Source organism: Taeniopygia guttata, chromosome 1A, assembly GCF_048771995.1.
Source record: "Taeniopygia guttata chromosome 1A, bTaeGut7.mat, whole genome shotgun sequence".
NCBI classification, from domain to species: Eukaryota; Metazoa; Chordata; class Aves; order Passeriformes; family Estrildidae; genus Taeniopygia; species Taeniopygia guttata.
Window position 1 is genome coordinate 19,609,471 of NC_133025.1, and position 20,188 is coordinate 19,629,658.

The window sequence follows — 20,188 nt, forward strand, 5'->3', positions numbered from 1 at the left end:
CAGAGACTTAAAAAAAAAAACCAAAAAAACCAAAAAAACCAACAAACGAAAAAAAAAAAAAGCAACCAAAAAAATCCACAACCTGAAATCATCAAGTACAATCTTGGATGAAGGAATTTTTCTCTTTGTCAGCTAGATTCAATTTCTAGCAGCTTTTAAAACCCTCACATAATATTGAGTTGTCCTAACATGTCTTAAGAGTTCCCCCATGTGAAAAGGATGGTATCAGCAGTGTTATGTTCTAGTACTGCAAGCTAATGACCTCAAAACATTTGTGAGTACCATTTAACTGGAAGCACAGAATGGGGTGAATGGCAGGAAAGAAGGTGTTAAACTTCAAGGTTAGAACCTTCTGCTTCTATTTTTCCACTTTTACTTCCTCAAAGCAAACTGTAGCCTAAACACCTTCCCCCATTTTTACCCAAAATTAGCCAGGACAAAAACTTTATGACTCTTAAGCATGTGCTTAAAGTTAACAGGATAGAGTGATGTCATAAATTACTTAAGGCAGGGTTTGCTTTCCTGCTTTTTTTGAACTGTGCCACTACACTCTGACTTAACAGGTCTCTACTTAAACGTGTTTGGTCACCTGAGCTGGTGTTAGGCATTGCACAGTCTTAAAAGAGATTGAATGTAAACACGGTTGATGCCAACAGACTCTGAGAAAACCGTGCAGGAGTTTATGGTTGTGAAGAAACTCTGGACTCAGTTTGGTTCATCTTGCAAGGTCTGTTCTTTCCAAAGAAGGCAGAACACAGAGCTTGCAATATGTTAATGGGAAACAACCTGTTGGAGAGATCAGAGACAGCATGCTGCAGAACGCCATCAATCCCTCCCAGGCAAAAATAGGACTAAATAGGTTAGAAGACAGTTTACAAAAGCTGGCATAAAAAGAGGAATACAGGCTTTAAAAAGATCCAAAGAACAGGAAACCAAAAACCTATATATGTTACATAATTGGTGGTATAATAAGACGTCTTTTAAAAAGATGAAGCTCTTTCTCAAGCAGGTAACAATGCCACCTCCCAGAGGAAAAGGTGGTCAGATATCAACCCATAGTGGAACCACCAGGACAACACAGCTGGAAAGCACAGATGCTCCAGGCTAAAGGTCCTTTTTATAAGCAATACCACTGACACAGTTGGAATATTCAAACACAGCCAGAATTCTTATTTTAAAAAGTGAAAGCATAAGGAACAAGAATTTAAAACTCAGTTTGACCTGAGACATAGTCACTTTTCTCTGGAACTAAACAGAAAGGGTTGTAGATTAAGACTACCTTGTAAAAGTAAGGTATCTTGCTTCCTATCTAAATGGCTTAATATAACTTAAATGCTGCAAAATTCTCAATTATTTGAGTGCCTGATCCCTTAAGAGTGAACCAGCTCTTTGACGTCTGTGAGAGGTAATTCAACTATAAAGGCTGGACACCAAATATGCATTCCTTGAAGAAAACTTTAAATTTAACAAAATTTTAGCTTGAGAAAGAGTTTAAATAATTGTCTAACAATAAAAAACTCTCACCTTGATAGGCAAAGCTATAGCACAAAAAGAAAACAATCCCAAACCAAACCAGTTGTGCTCGTAAATTTGATACTTGCCAATAAAACCCAACCCTTAGCAAAAAAGAAAAATTAAGCAAAACATACTGTTGAAAATTCCACTGATAACTTTACCCCTACTCCCTGGCTTTAAACTTTTTTTTCCTAAACTTAAAAAGTCAGATCTGACAGCAGCAAATGACAGAACATACAGGAGCTTGAATGGCCATAGGGAAAAGTTCAGGAAAATTAAGCCTTGCACAGAGCTAAGGTACAAGAGTAACATAAAAAGTACTTCAAGGATTAACTGCTTGAGGGAAAGACCTCACAGTTCTCTCTGTGATTCACCTAGATGCTAAGGTGCAACTCCACTTTGCAGTGCCACTGAGTTTGGAAGATTTCCAAAACCAAATGTTCTTTGTGATATGTCATTAAAAAACTGACAAAAGCAGTAGAGCTCTTTATACAAGGGATGATTTGGGGTTTATACCTAATACCTATTCCACATCTAAATAAAAACAAAAAAAACACCAAACAGGAAAGCACTGTGCTTGGTACAGATATATCTCTAAAAGTGAATCTGTTTTAAACCAGTAGTATCTATCTCCATAGCATATTTGATGCATCCGCAACTAACTCAAACACAAATTCTACAGGACACATGAAATGTCAAAAAATTGGGCCAAAACACAGCCTCCTGACACAAACTGCTCTACTGGTTTTGAGCTGCCAGCAAAAGATACTTAAATGCAAGTATTTACAGTATGTTTCTTATTATCAGTTATCAATTCAGTTATCCAAGTCTATGGGCTATGACAAATAATTTACTGTGAAAAAAGAAAAGGGTAGGCCTAGAGAAGAGTTTCACTGAGGTAGAAAAAATTTTTTACAACAGCTCTCTTCTCATTTCAAAGCCAGCGTTTGGAGTTCAGGACCTTGGCTGCTATTCATTAAAGCACTTAAGAATTTGTTTAATTCTAGTAGTTTCTGTAAGACTTGGATATGTTTTTAGATATTTTACTGAATAGGAGTACAACTATTCACAGAAGCAATATAGCATATTACTCAAGGGAATGGCTGCATCTCGTAGGTCTCATGGGTAAAGCACATGCACACAGACAGAAAAAAAAATCAATTTCAATAGACTCTAAAAATAGATGGCTTTTCTCAGAGAGATGCATACCTTTTCCTCACATTCAAGCTTCTGTTTGGGTTTATACTTCATTGATGTTAACAAGGCTATTAATATAGAGCAATGTTTTATTGCTATATTCTATTTTTAAATGTCTATTTTAGAGTAAACCTTTCTCATAGCATGTTCCAGTTTCCATTTTACATCTTCATATCCTAGGCTTTGCAATTGATAAAAATTACTAGGCTTTCCTTGGCTGTGCAGTTTCAAAAACCAAAGCACCAGCTGTGCTGCAAGTGAACCACGACATGTTTTCACTTCGTTTGCAATTTCTCAAAAGTCTTGATATCTCATTATAAAATTCAGTAAAGTAGGTCTTTCCCTCAAAACTACGTCAGCATAAATAGGGAAAGTAACCAGAAATTCAGTTTCAATTGGAACACAGAAGTAGTTACTCTGCTACTGTATATCCATCCAGGCTCTTAGTTTACTTTCTCCTCTTCTCTTTCACAAACTAAGATTTTTATAGTGTAAATAAACTAAGTCGTTGTGGAACTATTCCCAGCATCTGCTCGGAATAGTTAGCACATGCTAACTACAATGCCAGGTATGACACTCACATGGTATTGGCCTAGACCTCCCTGGTGCAAGCATAAATTAGAAATAATAAAAAAAGAGAAGAATTCAAAGAAACTTCACACCAGTTCTGAGTGTTTCTGCTGATAGTTGGAGGTTTTTTAAAAATGCATGTACCTAGTTTATGTGCAAACTTGGACATTTCACAGAGCTAGAGAATGAAGTAATAATACAAAACTCCATAAATGTTCTCTGGTATCTGACTAGAAAAAGTGAGAACTACTGCATGAGCTTAGAGCATGGCAAAACCCAAAGTTCTAAATAATTTTTTTTTAGTATTTTTATTTGAAGTAGTACTTGCATTTAAAGGCCCTTTATGGATTGTTTTACATATTTCCACTCGCCCAGCTTACAAAAGAAACACGACTCTTTCTCAAAACCCCTTAAACGCCACTATTATTTCCGAAAATTGACTCAAAAGCTTTTATGAGCATAGTAAAGTGTGCATCAAATACTAAAGTAACAGCCCAGCCTGCACTGGGAGTTCCCGAGAGTGCAAGGCTGACGTAGGAATTATCAAAGAAAGATAAACGTTCTATGAAGACATGTGGCAAACCCTTCTAAATCCTGAAGACGCCGAAGCCCTTGGGAGGCAATCTGTCCTAATTTGCGACTCCCCCCCGAAAGCACCGGGTGAGCACCCCGTCCTGTCCCTCAGCCTGCCCCGCTCGGGGGCTGCTCCCATTGTCTCGGCGGACAGCGAGAGCGCTCCCCCGCCGCGGCTGCCCCGGGCCTTGCGGGGTGTCCCGCTCCCGCCCCGGCTGGAAGGGCCGCGGCCGCCGGGGAGCCCTCCCGGCCAGCGGCGGACCCCGTTCGGACAGCCCTTCCCCAGCCCGTCCTCCCCGCTCGGAACCGCCATGACTGTGCAGGATTCCCGGCTTCGGGGCACTTCTCCCTCCGGCGGGAGCAGCACCAGCCGGCAGCGGCCCCGCGGCGGGCGGTCACTCGGAGCTGCCGGCCCGGGGGCGGCCCGGGGCAGCGGCCGGAGGGCGGGCAGGGGCTGCCCCGGGCGGCGGCGGGCGCGGTTGCCCGGGTGACAGCGCGGCATGCCCGGCCCCGCGGGGCCGCCGGCCGGGGCAGCGGGGCGGGAGCTCCGGCGCCGCTCACGCCGGTGCCCGGCGGACACGCCCCCGCCCCGCTGCCGCCGGCGGCCCCGCCGCCGCCCGCACACGACCCCCGGCGCGGCGCGGGGGCTCCCGCCTGCCCCGCATTGTCCGTCCTCGCCGCCCGCCGGCTGCACCTGCCGGCTCCCGGCCCCTCTGCCGCCGCCCCGCACCTACCAGACGGAACCGTAGGCGCCGGAGCCGACGGGGGTGAGGTTCTGGTAGCGCTGGGGCACCTCCCACACCGTCTTGTTCAGCTCCTGCCGGTAGAAGCCGCCGCGCTCGGACATTTTCGCGGAGCCGCCGGCAGCAGCGGCAGCCGCAGCGGCAGCCGCCCCTCAGTCGAGGCTGCACGGCCGGCGGCGGTGGGGAGGAGGGACCGGGAGGGGAAGGGGAGGGGAAGGCGGAGGCCGAAGGGGTGGGGGCAGCGGCCAGGGCCGGGGGAACCCGGGTGGGGACGAGGAGGGGGATTGACGGAGGGGCCAGGATCCCCGGGGCGGCACCCGATGTCTTTCCGCGGGGCCACCCAGGGGGTTGCGGGGAGTGGCGAAGCGGCGATCCCGCCCCGGAGCATCGCAGCCGGGGCGGTGACGGACCGGAGCGGCGGCCTCGCCGCATCGGCCGCCCCTGCCCGAATGTGCGGGAAGGGCCCGCGCCGCCCCCTCTGCTCCCCGCGGGGACGGGCGGACCCGGTCATCCCGCCCTTCGCCTGGTGTCTCAGGCTTCCTAAAGCCTTGCTGACACCTTTCTTACTTTACCACGGCCACCTGAAGTTCCTTCTGGGCCCGCCAGGCTCCCCCCTTCCCCGGCTGGAGCTGCAGCACCAGCGGCGGTGAGCCTCCGCCAGTGCGGCCCCCCCGCTCACTGATGGAGCCCTGGGCAGGTCGGGGGTTTTCTCGGAGTCCTCTGGTACCTAAAATTTCCCCTTACCGCATTGACTCCCGCATGCAGTCATCTGAGTCCTCTTCCTTTTCATCAAGGAAGACTCGAGCCCTCAAGACAACAGATAATCCTGAAAGCTCTGAAAGTCCAAAATTCATGCACCAGTTAAAGGTTCTCTGACTTTTTTACTGTGTGTTTTATTCTCTCCAAAATACCTTATACAATATCTTGATGAGCTCCAAAATCATTGCAGCATTACTGCAATGTTACCAGTTTATTTCTTTATGTATTGTTTCCTTCCATGGCTTCTTATGCTTCTTTGATCACCTGTAAGTAACTTTTACATAGCCTGTTTGCATAGATTCACTGTACTGGGATTGCCTTACACCTGTCTTTTAATCATTGTGGAATATAAATCCTTGCTTTTCAGGACCCTCATATACTATGGAGGGTTTGCTTTGGCAAATAGGTGTTCAGTTTGTGCTAGGACATAATGTTAGTGTAGAGAACACGTATGCTTCAATAGTTGTGAGCATGATGAGACAGAAGACAAGTGTTATGGATGCTCCAAACACCGGATGGTTCAAGTTCCAGCTCTGAAACCTCAGCCCGTGTTGCATGACAAGACTTCCATACTAGGACTGTTCAAGTGAACAACACCAGCAACTTGGCATTTGCTGGGTGAATTTCATATTAAAAAAATACACAAATGGTACTACTATAGCCATTTATCTGCAGCCACCCACTCAAAAAGTACTAAGTGCTCCTAAAGCAATAGTCTAGTTCTCACTTCTACCCCTCTATAGTGCAGCAGACCTCTCCAGTTCTCTCCAGACTGCTCCTTGGTCACGCTTGAATTTCTATGCTGAGGGCATAGTGCTTGAAGGAAGTGAAAAGTGTAAAAAAATCCAACAATACATTAATTTATCTTATTTTTCTGAGCACCACTCTATGGAGTTTTAAAAACGGAGTAACAGTGCAGTGACACTTCACCGAGCCAAGAAGAAATATTTCTGTCACTGCCATCCCCCGTCTTACTTGCTCTTAAAGTAAGTGGCCCCAAATGTTTTCCATTCTAAAATGGAACAAATACTCCTACTTCTTGACTGTTATTGTACTTTGTCTCTAGAGGTGTTTTGGCGTATTAAATTATTTCTTTCTAACTGTAGCCATGATTTTTGGAAGTTGCACCTGTCCATGTCTATCCAAGCTTTTAATTGTGCCATTTCCACAGGAGTTTATTTTTAATACTATTGGTTAATATTGGTAAATATTTACAGTTGGTCTCAATTTTCTATCTTCTGTCACTTTCTGTCAGTTATTTGTGTTGCAGTCATGACTCTTAGACTGTGCTTGATATCGTTTTATTTGGTGCTACGTATATGGTCTTCTACTGTGTGCAATGAGGGAGATAATGGAAAACGTCAAGATGCAAAGACTGTATTTGAGTTGTCTCAGAGTTAGGTAGGATCTAGGCCTCCAGAAGCCTCCCATAAAGCAAGCCCTGACAGCTGCCTTTCCCATGGCAGAATCAGCTCGTCCATCTTTGCCATCTCTGTGAAGGAAGAGGCAGAGACAGCTCCCTTTTCAGCTGGATTCTTCTCTTTTAGTTGCAGTTTTACAGGAGGTGTGAAGGCATGAAGAAAAGATGAGGTCACAGCTTCTGTACATACGTTGCCTTCTTAGGAACTTTCAACGTCTGTGAAAGAAATACTGTTACATAAAACTGAGCCTGGAGCTGTGTTGGGACTCCCACGGACAGGGAGAGCCCGTGAAACTACTGTGGACACTGCACACCCTCCCCACCTTGCCCTGACAGCATCCTCACCAGGTCAAGGGCTGATGGCTGAAGTGCAGTGGGCAGTGAGACTCGCTGCCCTTCACATAGGGCACAGGGCTGGGAGGGGCGCCCATGTGCTGCAGTGGGGAGGCTGAGGCCCCCAGGCAGTTTGTGGGGTGGGATCAGCTGTGTGATCCTCATGGCTGGTGAGGGAGCCCTGGATTCAGGCATGAGGAGGCTGTGCCCCCGGGCAGGGTGGGATGCAGTCCCTCAGACACACAGCAAATCTAGTAGGTACCAAAGGAAGAAAACTTGCTGGCAGAGCACTAACTTTCTTGGGGCTCTTCTCCCACTGCATACTCAAACCCTACATTACTCTCATTAGAATAAACCTCAGTGAAAACAAAGGGATTTCTTATTTTAGCCAGTTGTGAGTTACTAATTTCCAGTTGTTCCTAATTCCTATTTTTTTGAGTTGGACTTGATGATCCTGATGGGTCCCTTCCAACTCAGTCTATTCTATGATTTTACCTCCATTTTTTGTTTGATGTATTGCAGAAAGCTTGCACATCTTTCCTACCCTCCTCCAGGCTCCTTTCAATTATCATTTATTCTCTCTCTCTAGTTCTGTTTTTATATTCCATTTAGAATTTTCAAATTTAAAATATAATGGAGTTCAAAGATTGTGATTTTCATACTAACAATAAACGTGAAAACTCAATGAAAGAAAATGCCAACTTAGTACTGAAAACATATAATTTCCTGGTGGAAAACATCATCATATTACTGTAAACTCAGCACTGATTTTAAAAAGACTTTGAAAAACATAGAACAGACTGCAGATCAGAGGTCAGACTATTCTCAATACAATTGCTGTGAATATAGGATAGTTCTAACTAAAAATCTACCAAGTATCACTGAGGTTGTACGATGAGCCACCGTGGTTCTGTTGCTATATCTGCTACGTACTTAACTTTGTACTTGGGGATGTCCATTAATGGATTTCACCTGAAGTTAATAGCAGTAAACTAAACATAGTAATGCTGTGAAGGTGCTTCCTTTCTTTTGAAAATGTAGGGTACATGTAACATCTTCATAAAAGAAAGATTTATTTTTATTATATTTTTATTAATTTTTATATTTTTAGTATTTTTATTATTTATTTATTGGTTTTATTTGCAGGCTCTTGTGAATTTCTGAAACTACATCTATAAATATGTAATTATAACATAGGAAAGCTGCCACTGTTTATAATGCCTGAAAGACAAAGTGCAGATAGCCGGAAAGGCTAAATGAAGCCCTCTGTAAATAGCAAGTCAATCATTACCTACTCCAAACACATTGGTTTCCATGAGATTGTTTTGCCAGGGACCATGTATCTTTGTGGCTGAATCACAAGACACTTGTTGCCCATGAAATTCTCTCTCTTGTATTTCTGCTATTAACTCGCTGTTGCCAAATGCCTATTTGGAAGGCTTCATAGCACCCAAGTTGATTCAGATGACCTGCTCCAGCCTGAGACTATTTTGTCCTGTTAGGTCCTAGATATTTTTTTTTTTTATCTTAAGAGAACATGAAGGGTCTTGCATTGGAGAAGATGGTTAAAATTTAGTTACTCATTTTGAACCTCAAGTTCAAAGTCCAAGGCATTTCATAGTTATAATGAGGTGTGAAGTCAAATGAGAAATCCTGCTATTGATTGAGGACTTTTAAAATCTGGGTTAAATCCTAGTAATTATATGGCAAGAATAGGTTTCTATTCTTTCTGAGAAGAGAGATTCTAATATGGCTTGAGTTCAGAGCTCAGGCTTTGTTTCCTTTCTTTCCACATTCTTTCTCTGTGGAATTAGGATGGCCACTAGATATCTCTGTGTCAGCTTTCCACATTTATGAACTGAGACTAGGATTGTATTCTTATTTTAAGGATAAATATATAAGACTGATACTACCTGAGATAGTAATAACACTTGCACTAGCTAAGTTTATTGTTTGCAGACATTGATAACAATTTTTCACATATTCCTATCATACTGCTGTGGATACAAGGTCAACAGGATATTTTCTAATATCCTGTTAAAAATGTAATTCTGACCAAAAAAAAATCAGTGTCCTTTACCTGAAATTACAGAGGAGTGTATCTTGGCCTCCTGGAGTCTACCAGATCAGCATGGCAGTGTTTTTTCTTCATCCACGAGCAACGCATGGCTGTTATTCTAAGATCATGATGCTATTAGATTTTTCAATGTGATTGGGGCTGCAGGCATGCTGGCAATTAGTGTCAGAAGTCGCCAAAGTAAATTAAATAAAATGCAATATCCTGCTCTGTCATGTCAACAAAGGCTTCTCAGTGTATGTACATTCAGAACAAGGCCATCACCAGAAAAATAGAGATTTAACTTTAGAATAATTCCTAATTAAGTAAATAAAGGTCCAGATATGAGGAAAGGCTGAGATGGGCTATTCATATATAGTGCTATATTTTCACTTGCAATCCATGTAATTATGTTGCCTGCTGAATCACACCATGATGCTATATTCTTATGCATAATACAGCATCAGTCAAACACAGTCTAATATTGACATATATAATCAGTAGCTGCAGAGAGCCCAGCACTGCTCCCATTCAAGTCAAATTTCATTATGAGAATGGCAGCAAGAACACATTGTTCCAAGTGCATTCATTTGGGCTTCTGTCCTGAATATATATCAGCTGTAAATTTTTTCACAGTGACTGAAGGTACTCCAAAGACAAGAGCAGATGCAGATGTAAGAGCCCAGGTACACCAAGCTCTGTGATTTTCTGATGCACATTAAGAAATCACACTCAAGGAAGACTGTTTCTGTGACTATTGTGTTGTCTCTTTGGCTCCAAAGAACACCATGGGTTCTTTGCATTGTGTATCATGAATTCTTCTAATCACAATCCAAAAATAATTATGTATTGAGGTGTCAATCTGGCTAAAACTGTGCTTATTCTGCATGCAAAGTCAATATGAAGAAAAGTTGTTACTTACCGGACTTCTAAATGTCATGGAGTTGTAGATGTGTACAAACTGGCACCCACACCCATAGGGCACCTCTGCCCGTGAGCTTTGGAATATGGTAAACTCTATTACAGTGCTTTAAAAATATGCAAATATTTGCAGTTGAGGGAAAACAATATGAAAGCAATATCTGATTCAGCTGTAACTCTTAATGAACACTTACAGAAAATTGATACCACTGCAAACTTGTAAAAGCAGAACACAAATTTCTAGCAAATTAGCCCAACTTAGTATGAGGTGCATGTATTCGCATGCCTTCATTTGCCATCTGCTACTCATCTGCAGAATTTCACACTCCAATCTGGTGCTGTTCATTTCCCATAAAGCAGTTACATTCAACCTTGTCATACTGAAAATACTTCATTCTTCTTCATAGTTGTGGTTTTCAGTCATTATTGAGATTTTGTGAGGATACAACTCAGGCAGTTTGAGAAAAATGGTACAAGTTCAGTTGTTCTATTGTATATAATCCTGTCCAATCTATCTGCAGGGTTTTTTTTTTTTTCCATTAGCATAACTCCAGTGCATAGTGGGCTATTCCACAAAGGTGAAAAGTGTAATTTCTGGTTTAATAACATTTTTTCCTCACTGATATTACAATGTCACCTTGGATTTGACTTAATAACCTGTCTTTGGACTCTGCTGAAAAGGCCTTTGGCTCCTCAAAGTAAATGTGTCAATAAGGCTTCAAATAATGGTTGCAATGTGACTGTAGTGTGACAAATGATGCCGCAGATGTTGAGCAGTGTAGACAATAATGGATCTGATGGCGGCATGCCCTCTACTGAGGCTTCACAAGGCTTGATAAACCCAGGGAAATGGCTGCTGTGTGGCTTGGCAGGCTGTTATTGGGCACATTTGGACCCAAATCATACCTTGCTTGCTAAATATCTGTATCAAACTTTCTGATATTATTATTATGGCAGGATGGTAGGACAATAATGTGATGTTTTAAAAATAATTTCAAACAACCATTTGGATAAAAACTGTGATCAACATTCTATTTGGGAGCTGCTATCCATAAAAGAAGACAATTTTTCACAGTTTTCTCATAATTCAGGATGTATTTAATATACATTGGCTTTTTTAGGCTATATAGACCATACATCTACTGAAATCTAACTATAGTTTTATTAATGAACCTACACAGTCCCTATGCTGTGAAAGAGCAGCTTATTACTCCTTAGTTTTTCTTGTACTTACAGGAGTTCTTTTGAACTGAACTACAAAAGCTGTGCCTACAGCTTAACCAACTTTCTTATATATGTACGGCCATCTTAAAACAAATTAAGCCCTAAATCATTGTATGTAGAACTGTGTAGACATATGATATACATCTACTAAAATTTCAGAAATAAATATCAGGTGCTGCCTCAGTTCACCTGTTTTATATTATTGCACTTGAATTACACAGTTAATTTAAATCAATGAATAAAAGCAATGTCAACCATAAGATTTTTTTTGAGGAACAATTAATTGAGGGACTTGAACCCATGGATTTAAGCCTGTTAATATCCCTTTTATAAACTTGAACTTAACAAAGGAAGTATTGAATCACTGTAAAATCAGAGGCTCTGGAAAGGAATGGGGTTATCAGTAGTTGCAAGTAATAAGTGAGACAATTCCTGACTGCAACAAACATATGACCACACAAAAAGGGGAAGGGAATTGTGTTGAAAAGAGTTTTCAAGGGAAGGCTGCTACTGATGAATAATATCAGACTGGAGGCAGCTTCCAGTCATTGAATTATGGGTGCTATATTCGCCATCACAAACTTACTGAGTGCTAATTAATAAGTATTTTCACTGGCCTTATCAGAAAATTAATATTAGGTTGTAGACTACCAGTGAGTATTTGTGATTTTGCCAATGCTGATCTCTGAGCTTTCTTTGGTTTTTCTCTTTCCTCGAGTGTATTTGTAAACATCAAGTCTGTCTGTGGCAACATTAAGTTCTCTGAGTTCTTTTTGTCTCCTGTGGTAAGATAGGCTCACCTCTTGTTTGTATGATTCTGAGAACTTTGTAAAAAATTGTTACAGAAACTGTAACAGCTCCTCCTGTGGAGTTGAGTAGTTTATGAAAAATACTATGTGATAGTTCTCTGTGGCCTCCAGGGAGTTACAAACGAATCCTTTTTTGTACTACAGTCTGTTTAGAGAGGAATTAATTTTTTCAAATTTCCTTGGGGTTTTACTCATCCTGTAGTAAAACACAGACTGTCCTTTTTGCTACTTGCTTACTGTTATCTCCTGCTTCAAATGGTAAAATAATAAATAGGTTGAGATTTTTTATCGACTGAGACTCTCAGACATGAATGGCATAACTGGGCTTTCAAAAGGTCACATCCGCTGCCTTGTTTGTGTGAACATTTAAGTGACAGGACAGTGACCTGTGGCGAAACCTTTTAGATTCCCAAAGTGCATTTGGGGGCTCTTCAATATAAATTTTTCATGCATATCAAGTTAATGTTTCTGTCTGTAGTGGTTTTTAACACTAAAGGGAACCAATGAAAGAATTCTTTGCTGGCAAAGGCAGCACATTTGTTCTAAACACCAGCCTGTTTTACATCAAAATATCTTGTAAGCTAATGTTTCTTAACACTGCTTATCTTCTTCAGTCACTATTTGAGATGGAAGTAGACTGAGTATACCTTGAGAAATAAGGCAAATATGTCCTTAACTGCAGCTTACAGATGGTGATTTTTATGCCATGCCACAGGTGTTCTTGAAATTATTGCAGAGATGGGTGTGAGCCCAGCATTCATTACTACCACAGTAACTAAAATGTTCCATCTTACTCCAATGAGATGAAATACTTCTGTATCTAGTGATCTACCTCTTTTTTGCAGTGTGTGAAACAGTGGATGAGTTTGTAAGAAGCCTCTTTTTCAAAAGTAATTTTAAATTTTATCTGTCCCAATATATTTCTTCTGAAAGACATCAGCCAACAGCATTGTCCAACAGTTTCAACAATTTTTGCTTAGACGTAGAGCTTATATTTTCTTTAAAACCTTGGAATGACTGGAAGCATGGCAATTTAAACCAATTCTCTCTCCCTGTCTTCATCCATCCATTTCATAACATAGAGGTTTAGCAAATATTTTACCAATTTTAGGTAATTCTTCCAGAAAATTCTGTAGAATGCTTTTCCCAGTAGGGGCTTTAGAAGCACCAGGTTTTCTGTAACTTTTCTTCTTTTATTAGTTTTCATAACTTTTTTCTGCCTTGAAATACAGATGCAGCAAACCTTGGATCAAGCTTCATTTGAAAGTGGTTTTGTTATGTATTGTAAAAATCAAGTCCTTTTCAGCTGGTCTCCTGAACTTAATGGATGCCCTTACAGAGTGTCCATTTAGTCCTTCAGCCTAATCTGTGTCTTGTTTTTTTGTGTGATGCTGCTGCACCTACCTGACAGTTTTAGCAGGTCTCTCTGCCATGACTCAGCAATTAATCTATTTTGAGGCCCAAATCGATGTCTGGACTTGCCTCAGTTTGCATATCCTACACTAACATATATTTTGAAATGAGGATTAGCAACATTTAAAGCACCTATGGTAGACTATTTTTTCCTCCAATTTAGATAACAAGCATGTTACCAGGAGCTTAGTGGAATGGTAGTGTTTTGTCTTTATACAAGTAGAGGCTGCTGGGTTTTGAACCCACTGAGATCCCAGTACCTGTGAATGTTGTTGAAATCTCCCCCAAGACACACCATGGTGCTCAGAGTCTGGTTCTGTACCATCTGTGCCATTCAAAAGCCCATGTTATTCCTGCTGCAGTTTCTGCCCCTTGCTTTGGTGTGATGAATTGCTAGCTGCATAGTGGAAAAATGAGGTACTTTCTATTTGATTCTGCTATGGCAGCAGAAGAGATTTGCAATCACTGGTGGTTTTGTGGACAGGTGATTCTGCAAAGTCATTCAATCTCAGCACTGTTTTGTGTGCTGACTTACAGAAATTGCTAGCTATAGAGTAGCTCCTTTAGTCTCAGAAAATCAATAAATTATGTCATTAGCTGTTAGAACCTCCCACACTCCTTATGCAGGTGGAGCAATAGATCTTTTGCAAGCATCCAGCCTCTTTAAAATATTTTGCCTCCTAGATAAGTGGTTTTCTCACACTACAACAGCTGCAACGTCATCACATTTAGGTATTTTTAGTTTAATTCAGCTGGATTCTTCTTTTCCCTCATTTCTAGTTGAGGATTCCAGACTCATTTCAAACTGGCAGGACTCTCACTCTATGAATAATAACTGTTTGTTAAGACTGGACACCATGAAGTCATTCATACTGCAAAGTGTTGCGAAATTATGATTGTTCTAACAATATTTGATGACAATGGGAACCTTGACTTGACCAGTGAGATTCCTTCCCAATGCTGTGATGTTCTTATTGCAAATCACACCAGCAAAAGGCCAAATGGCAAAGAGAAGGAAAAGCTAACTCATGACATACAGACATTAAACAGCACAAGAAATTCTCTGTGAAGGCACAGTCCCCTACCTCAGTCTCACTGTCCAATGGCTCATTGTACCTCAAACTGCACTACAGAATTTAATTACACAAGAGCTCAGATCTTCACAGCTATGTGAAAACCTGTTCAGACTAAGAAACATATTTTTTTTGTAAAAAAATAAAGATGAGAAGGCTGTACTCTCCTTCAAGAGTAGCTATTTTCAGTTATTTATTTCTATAGTAATGCATGCATAGTTGTCAGCAGTTCTGCTTTAAGAGGTAGAACAACTTACCCTAATTATTTTTTTACATTCCTTTCCTAGATATTCACGCCCACCCTTAGTGTGAACATTTCCTTCCTTCCTTGCTTTCTTGCTTGCTTACTTTCTTGCTCTTCTGTGTCTTAGACCAAAGCCTTACAGATATTTCCCACAGTCCCTCATATGAGAGAAGAAGATGAAAAGAAACTTCAGGCAGCTGGGATGGCTTGCATTAGTCCCCACTGCTGTACTGATCGTGCATTCTGTCTCATTAGCTTACCTAGGATGTGGAGGTTTCACCTACTCAATTCTGCATGATCTCTTTCCTCCCTTATATGTACTTTTCACCATTCTGTTGATAGATCCAGGCTGTATGGCTCTAAGGATCCTCCTAGCAGGGAATTTCCCCTCTGTAGTGCAAGCTATGGATAGTGTATATATATGTGAACAGGCTGGAAGGGTCATTGTTAAGAGGGTATGAGAAAAAAATTACTGAGATTTGGCTCAATGACCTGCTTCCATTCATGAGATATGCAGTAATCATAACTCAACCTGTATTAATAATAGTTAGGCAATATTTGTTCAACAAGCAAAAATAACATCAATACCAAAAGCTTAACCATGGTTCACACTTGCTTTCTCAGGTGCAAACTGGTAAAAGTGTAGCTTAGACAGAAATATCAATTTCATTAGACATTTTGATTAAGGTGATGGCCCTTAGCTTTAGTAGTATGACAGGTGATGCTTTAAAGGAAAAGGCCACAGATGAGAATGCTTACATAGTAAATGTTGTAGTTCTCCTGCTTTATTTAATGAAATGACTGTAATCACAGAGAGGAAAGCAGACAAATGTTTCACACATATGGCAGGCTTCAGCAATTCCCCCAATACAATGAATGCAATCTTTCCAGCTCTAGGCCTTTGCCACAAAGCTAATAGCTCTGCTGTTCCGGAAACCAATCACATGCCCCAAGCCTCTCCCTGCAGGTGCAGTTTTCCTGGGCAATCCAACCACAAACGCTGTATTTTTGCACTCTCATATACAGGAGTAAGTTGCAATCCTGCAATCAGGAAATGCTGTGACCAGAAGTCATTACGTTGAATTTTCTGAAGTAATGCAGAGGCACACAGGAAATAGCTTTTCATGATTTAAAGCCTTTTCACATGGGCTACTAAATTCTCAGAAACAGCAACTAGTAACAGAAGACAAGTGATAGGTTATTGCTTTCTCCCCCGTCCTATTTTTCCATCAAAGCAGGAAAGGAAATTAAAGATAAATCTATTTTTATGAAATAGAAATAGGTTTTTTTTTATTACAAATAAATCTTGGACAAAAACAGAGCAAGTGAAAGCACTGCTGTTTCTCTTCTTGGCAGGTAACTTTGTAAGGTTTGGGACAGGTGGCTTCAGGAAGTAAAATACTCCATGCCTCTGCACATGTTTGGTGATCTGTTAAAATAGCAGCTGTCCCACTCTCATCTCAGTCATAATGAGAAGCAAATTATTACAGCCTTAATTATCATTATAGGTAAGCAAACGGGCTTCAGCACAACTTGAATCCTGGCTCTTTTTCTCTTGTTTGCCAGAAGCCACACACTGCTCCAGGCAATTTGCACAGCAAGCAGACACATCCAGTATCAGCCAGAATGAGGAAGGCTGTTGACCAATGTCAGCACTTGCTTAGACTTTAAGAAATCTGGGTCCAGTTCTTGGGCTCACACGGGGCTTTGATGGGATTGTTTTGGCATACCTTTTCCAGCCCAAGTGTTCCTGGAGCTGTAGGCTCTTTGGCTCTCTCAACCCTAACTGTAAACCTAACCCTAACCCCAGCTCTAGTGCTAGTCCCAGCCCTAGACCTTATCCAACTAATCCTATTTTTCCAGATCAGAAAGATATTGGAGCAGCAAGGGAACCTATAGCTTTTGTTTCGTGTTAGGGCTAGGGATAAAGCTATTGTTAGGTTTAGGTTTAGGGTTAAGACTCAGAGAGTCAAAGAACTTACAGCTCCAGGACCACTGGGTCTGGAAAAGCAATCTAAGAAGTTTGCCTTGGCAATATGAACTATAATTCCAACAAAAAATAAAAGATTTCAGAAGAAAGACAATTCCTTTACAGCACTTAACTTCAGGCATATTTATCTCAACCTGGCATGTTCTTGTGTAGGAAAAATTCATTCTGAGGCATAACGCCTTCTCAGGTGCACTGTGTTATTATTAATGTTCATCACAAGTATGCTGCATGTTGGCCATTGCTTTCTGGTGCAAGCATTGTGAAAAAGATAATCAGTGTCCAAGAAGAAACTCTGGAGAATATATTATGATCATCTTCTCTGCAGCTTGTCTTGTTTTCTCTTTTTCCTTTCACTCTCCAGGAAAGATTCATCAGCAGTTGTTACAAGTCCCTATTGCTGGAGACCAATGAAAGCATGGACATAGGATGCGGTCTGTTGCTCAGTGCTGAATTGGTGTTTGTGTGAGTTTGACTTTGTTTTCACTACTGCTAGGGTTGAAAGGGACATATAGCACATACAGCAGGATAAAAAAAAGAATAAACCCTTCATTACTATGCTTCACAGTGTTTGGCATTTGAAATAAAGAGATAATGTTAAATTCTGTCATATTGATTATGCACACACAAAAAAATATCAAAGGCCAATGGTCAACTTGTGACACAGGAGCCTATTCTGAATGGCCCACAGGGCAATTTGGGACAGTGCTGGGAAATTCTACAATTTTAAAATTCATCTGCAGGAGACAAAAGTTTCTAGTTTCTTCTACATCCAGCAAAATAATTGGAATTTAGAGAATTCAGTTTAGGCAGTCCCTGTCCTTCAGAGGCAAGATACTGCCAATTGATTGATTGGGATCACCTTTCTGCGAGGTAGCATCCTTCTGCTCCCATCGATCTTCTACCAACACTGCCCTTAACCTCTAAATTGAGAAAGAAAATACAGCTTGGCATATGCTCTAGAAAAAGGTTGCTTCTCCAGCTTTAGAGTACAATTGTCTTTGAGGATGGTGCATTTATTTGGGCTCAAACACAGTTTTTAAATGAAGCTGTTAGAACTCCAGACTGAAAGTGCTTTTAAAATTTGGTATGTCTCCTATGAATCACATCATATCCTGAGATCTCTATTGTCTCAAGTTGCCTTTTTACAGCTCTAGGCTAAAAAACTTAAAAGCAAAGCATTTTTAAAAGCTGAATGAAAGAAAGGAAACAGAAAGAGACTTGTCTGGCTCACAGCCAGGCCAAGGTTGCTATCTGAAGAATATTCTGAAATATAAATCACTAAATATGGAGACTTACCATGTCATCAGTTATTTTTAGCAGAGCAAAGAAGAACTAACTCAGTTTTAAGAAACATATAAGAGAAAGATGCAGCCTTAAAATTTGGTTTAAGTTTCTTGACTTTGGTTTAAGTTTCTTCCTTGAACTACTGGTATTGAACACTGTGATTTGCATTTTACATATTCCTTGTAGATGTCTGCTGTTTTGTTTACTAGTTCAAAATATACCATGTTTTTCTAGAATAAAAATAGAAAGCTTAAATAAACAATTATGAAGCTAAAACGTAATATGAAAAACAAGAGCTAGAATAATTTGGGAGAAAAAGCAGTTCTACACATTTTTAAAGGCTTTGCATTTCTATAGCTCAAGTGCCAGCTAACCTGATACTTTCCTAGCATTTGAAAGGTGATAGCCAAAGACCTACTCATTCAACTAACATCTTGCTATGTTGTTACACCAAATGTATTTCTGGAGTCTGGTCCTAATTCAGAAGACATCTATTGTTTTCAAGTGCTGTAATTCTTAATCTTGTACATGCTTTAAACTTTAATGGATCTCAAGTTGTGATAACATTCATGAAGGTACTTATATCTTATGTAAACACTCATGAGCACGTGAACTAGTGTTCTAAAAGTCAGCTTTGCTGTGAGACACAGAATCAAACCTACTGATGTGGGATGCAAGTAGTGATGACAGCAGCAGCACACAGTTATGCCAGCTCATGATGAGAGGGGAATGACAGTCTGTCAATCTGTTCTAGAGCTGTAGCCCACGAGTTCCCTTGCTTCATCACACTGTAGCCAATGTAACATTAGTTACTCCATTAAATTTATTGTAGTCACTTTGCTGACTACAAAAATCCCTGCAGCTACACAGTCCCAATCTGATTATAAACTGATTTGCTTCTGACAAGTCATACCACACTGTCCAGGATGTTGCCTTTCATCAGAATAGGTATTTCTCCATTAAAACAAAGTAAGTGAAAACTGATGAAGAACCAAAATTCATCCTGGGCAAAAGAGCTGCTCTGTAAAAGCAGGGAAATATTTCTGACACAAAGAGGGATTCCTGATTGCCAAATCACACGTGAGTGTGGCCACCATGTTAGTGGAAGGACTGGGAAGCCACTCCTGTATTCATGACTGGATGCATTTGTTAATGAGTACTAATAGGAAAGAGGAAGGAGGGGAACAGGGATCTACAGTTTTCTCAATTATTTGGAAATTCATACTACTTACAACAACAGTACTCAAAAACTATGTCCCAATATGTATGCAGGTGATCTACAGGCTCTACTGGCACATTGAGGGCCATGTCTTCCTCTCTTTTCCTCACACCAACTGGGAATAACTCAACTGCAATTCATGGTACTGAAACAGGGAGAAGAGTCAGACCTGAAGTTTAGTTTTCTCTTATTTTTAGTGAAGCTTTTCTAGCAAGCTATCACTTCCATGCAATGCAAGATGTCCCCCTTGCAGAAACTGTAAGTGCTGTTGACAGAAATATTCCAGTTTAATTAAGTTGCTAAAAGAGATTGCCACTTTTAATATAGAAGAAGGGGTACTTTCAGGGAGAGATGCAGCAGAAATAGCTGCCTCCAGCAGAAATGAAATGCCTGGGGAAAAAGAAGTCAGCAGTTGTACACAGTACAAATGGTGATTAAATGGAACCGCAAAGGAAGAATAAGGAACAAATCAGTGAAAAGAGAGATGAAGACCTAGAAAACAGAGTATGAGTAATAGTGTTTAAAAAAATTACTTCTTGTGCAAGAGTAATGAAAATGCTAGACTATGTCTCTGAAAATATTTTACTGTGTAAAGAAGTAGTGATCATTGTGGGAAATTATGATTTAGAAACTGGAAGGGAAAAGTGCTAACTTAAAATGCAGCCCACGTTCTTAAAAGGTCTGAGAGCTCAAAAAGAAGCTATTTTTAAAGATTAAATTGGAGATGCACAGGATGAAGGAACTGTGTATGAAGAAGAGTTCAGAAAAAATGAAAAAAAAAACTTAACACCTAAAGCATATCTTTATGGCTTTGGAAGCAGTACTTCAAACTGAAATAATGGGAA

General features: G+C 40.7%; 1 protein-coding gene across 1 annotated transcript in view; it reads right to left on the reverse strand.

Moving 5' to 3' along the window:
• MAPK11 (mitogen-activated protein kinase 11) overlaps window positions 1–4,833 on the reverse strand; it is a 30,659-nt gene extending 25,826 nt beyond the window's left edge. Inside the window, exon 1 of the mRNA XM_030256437.4 lies at window positions 4,590–4,833. Coding sequence (XP_030112297.1) covers window positions 4,590–4,702 — 113 coding nt within the window. The 5' untranslated portion in view covers window positions 4,703–4,833. The remainder of the gene's footprint in view (window positions 1–4,589) is intronic.
• Window positions 4,834–20,188: the final 15,355 nt, after the last annotated feature.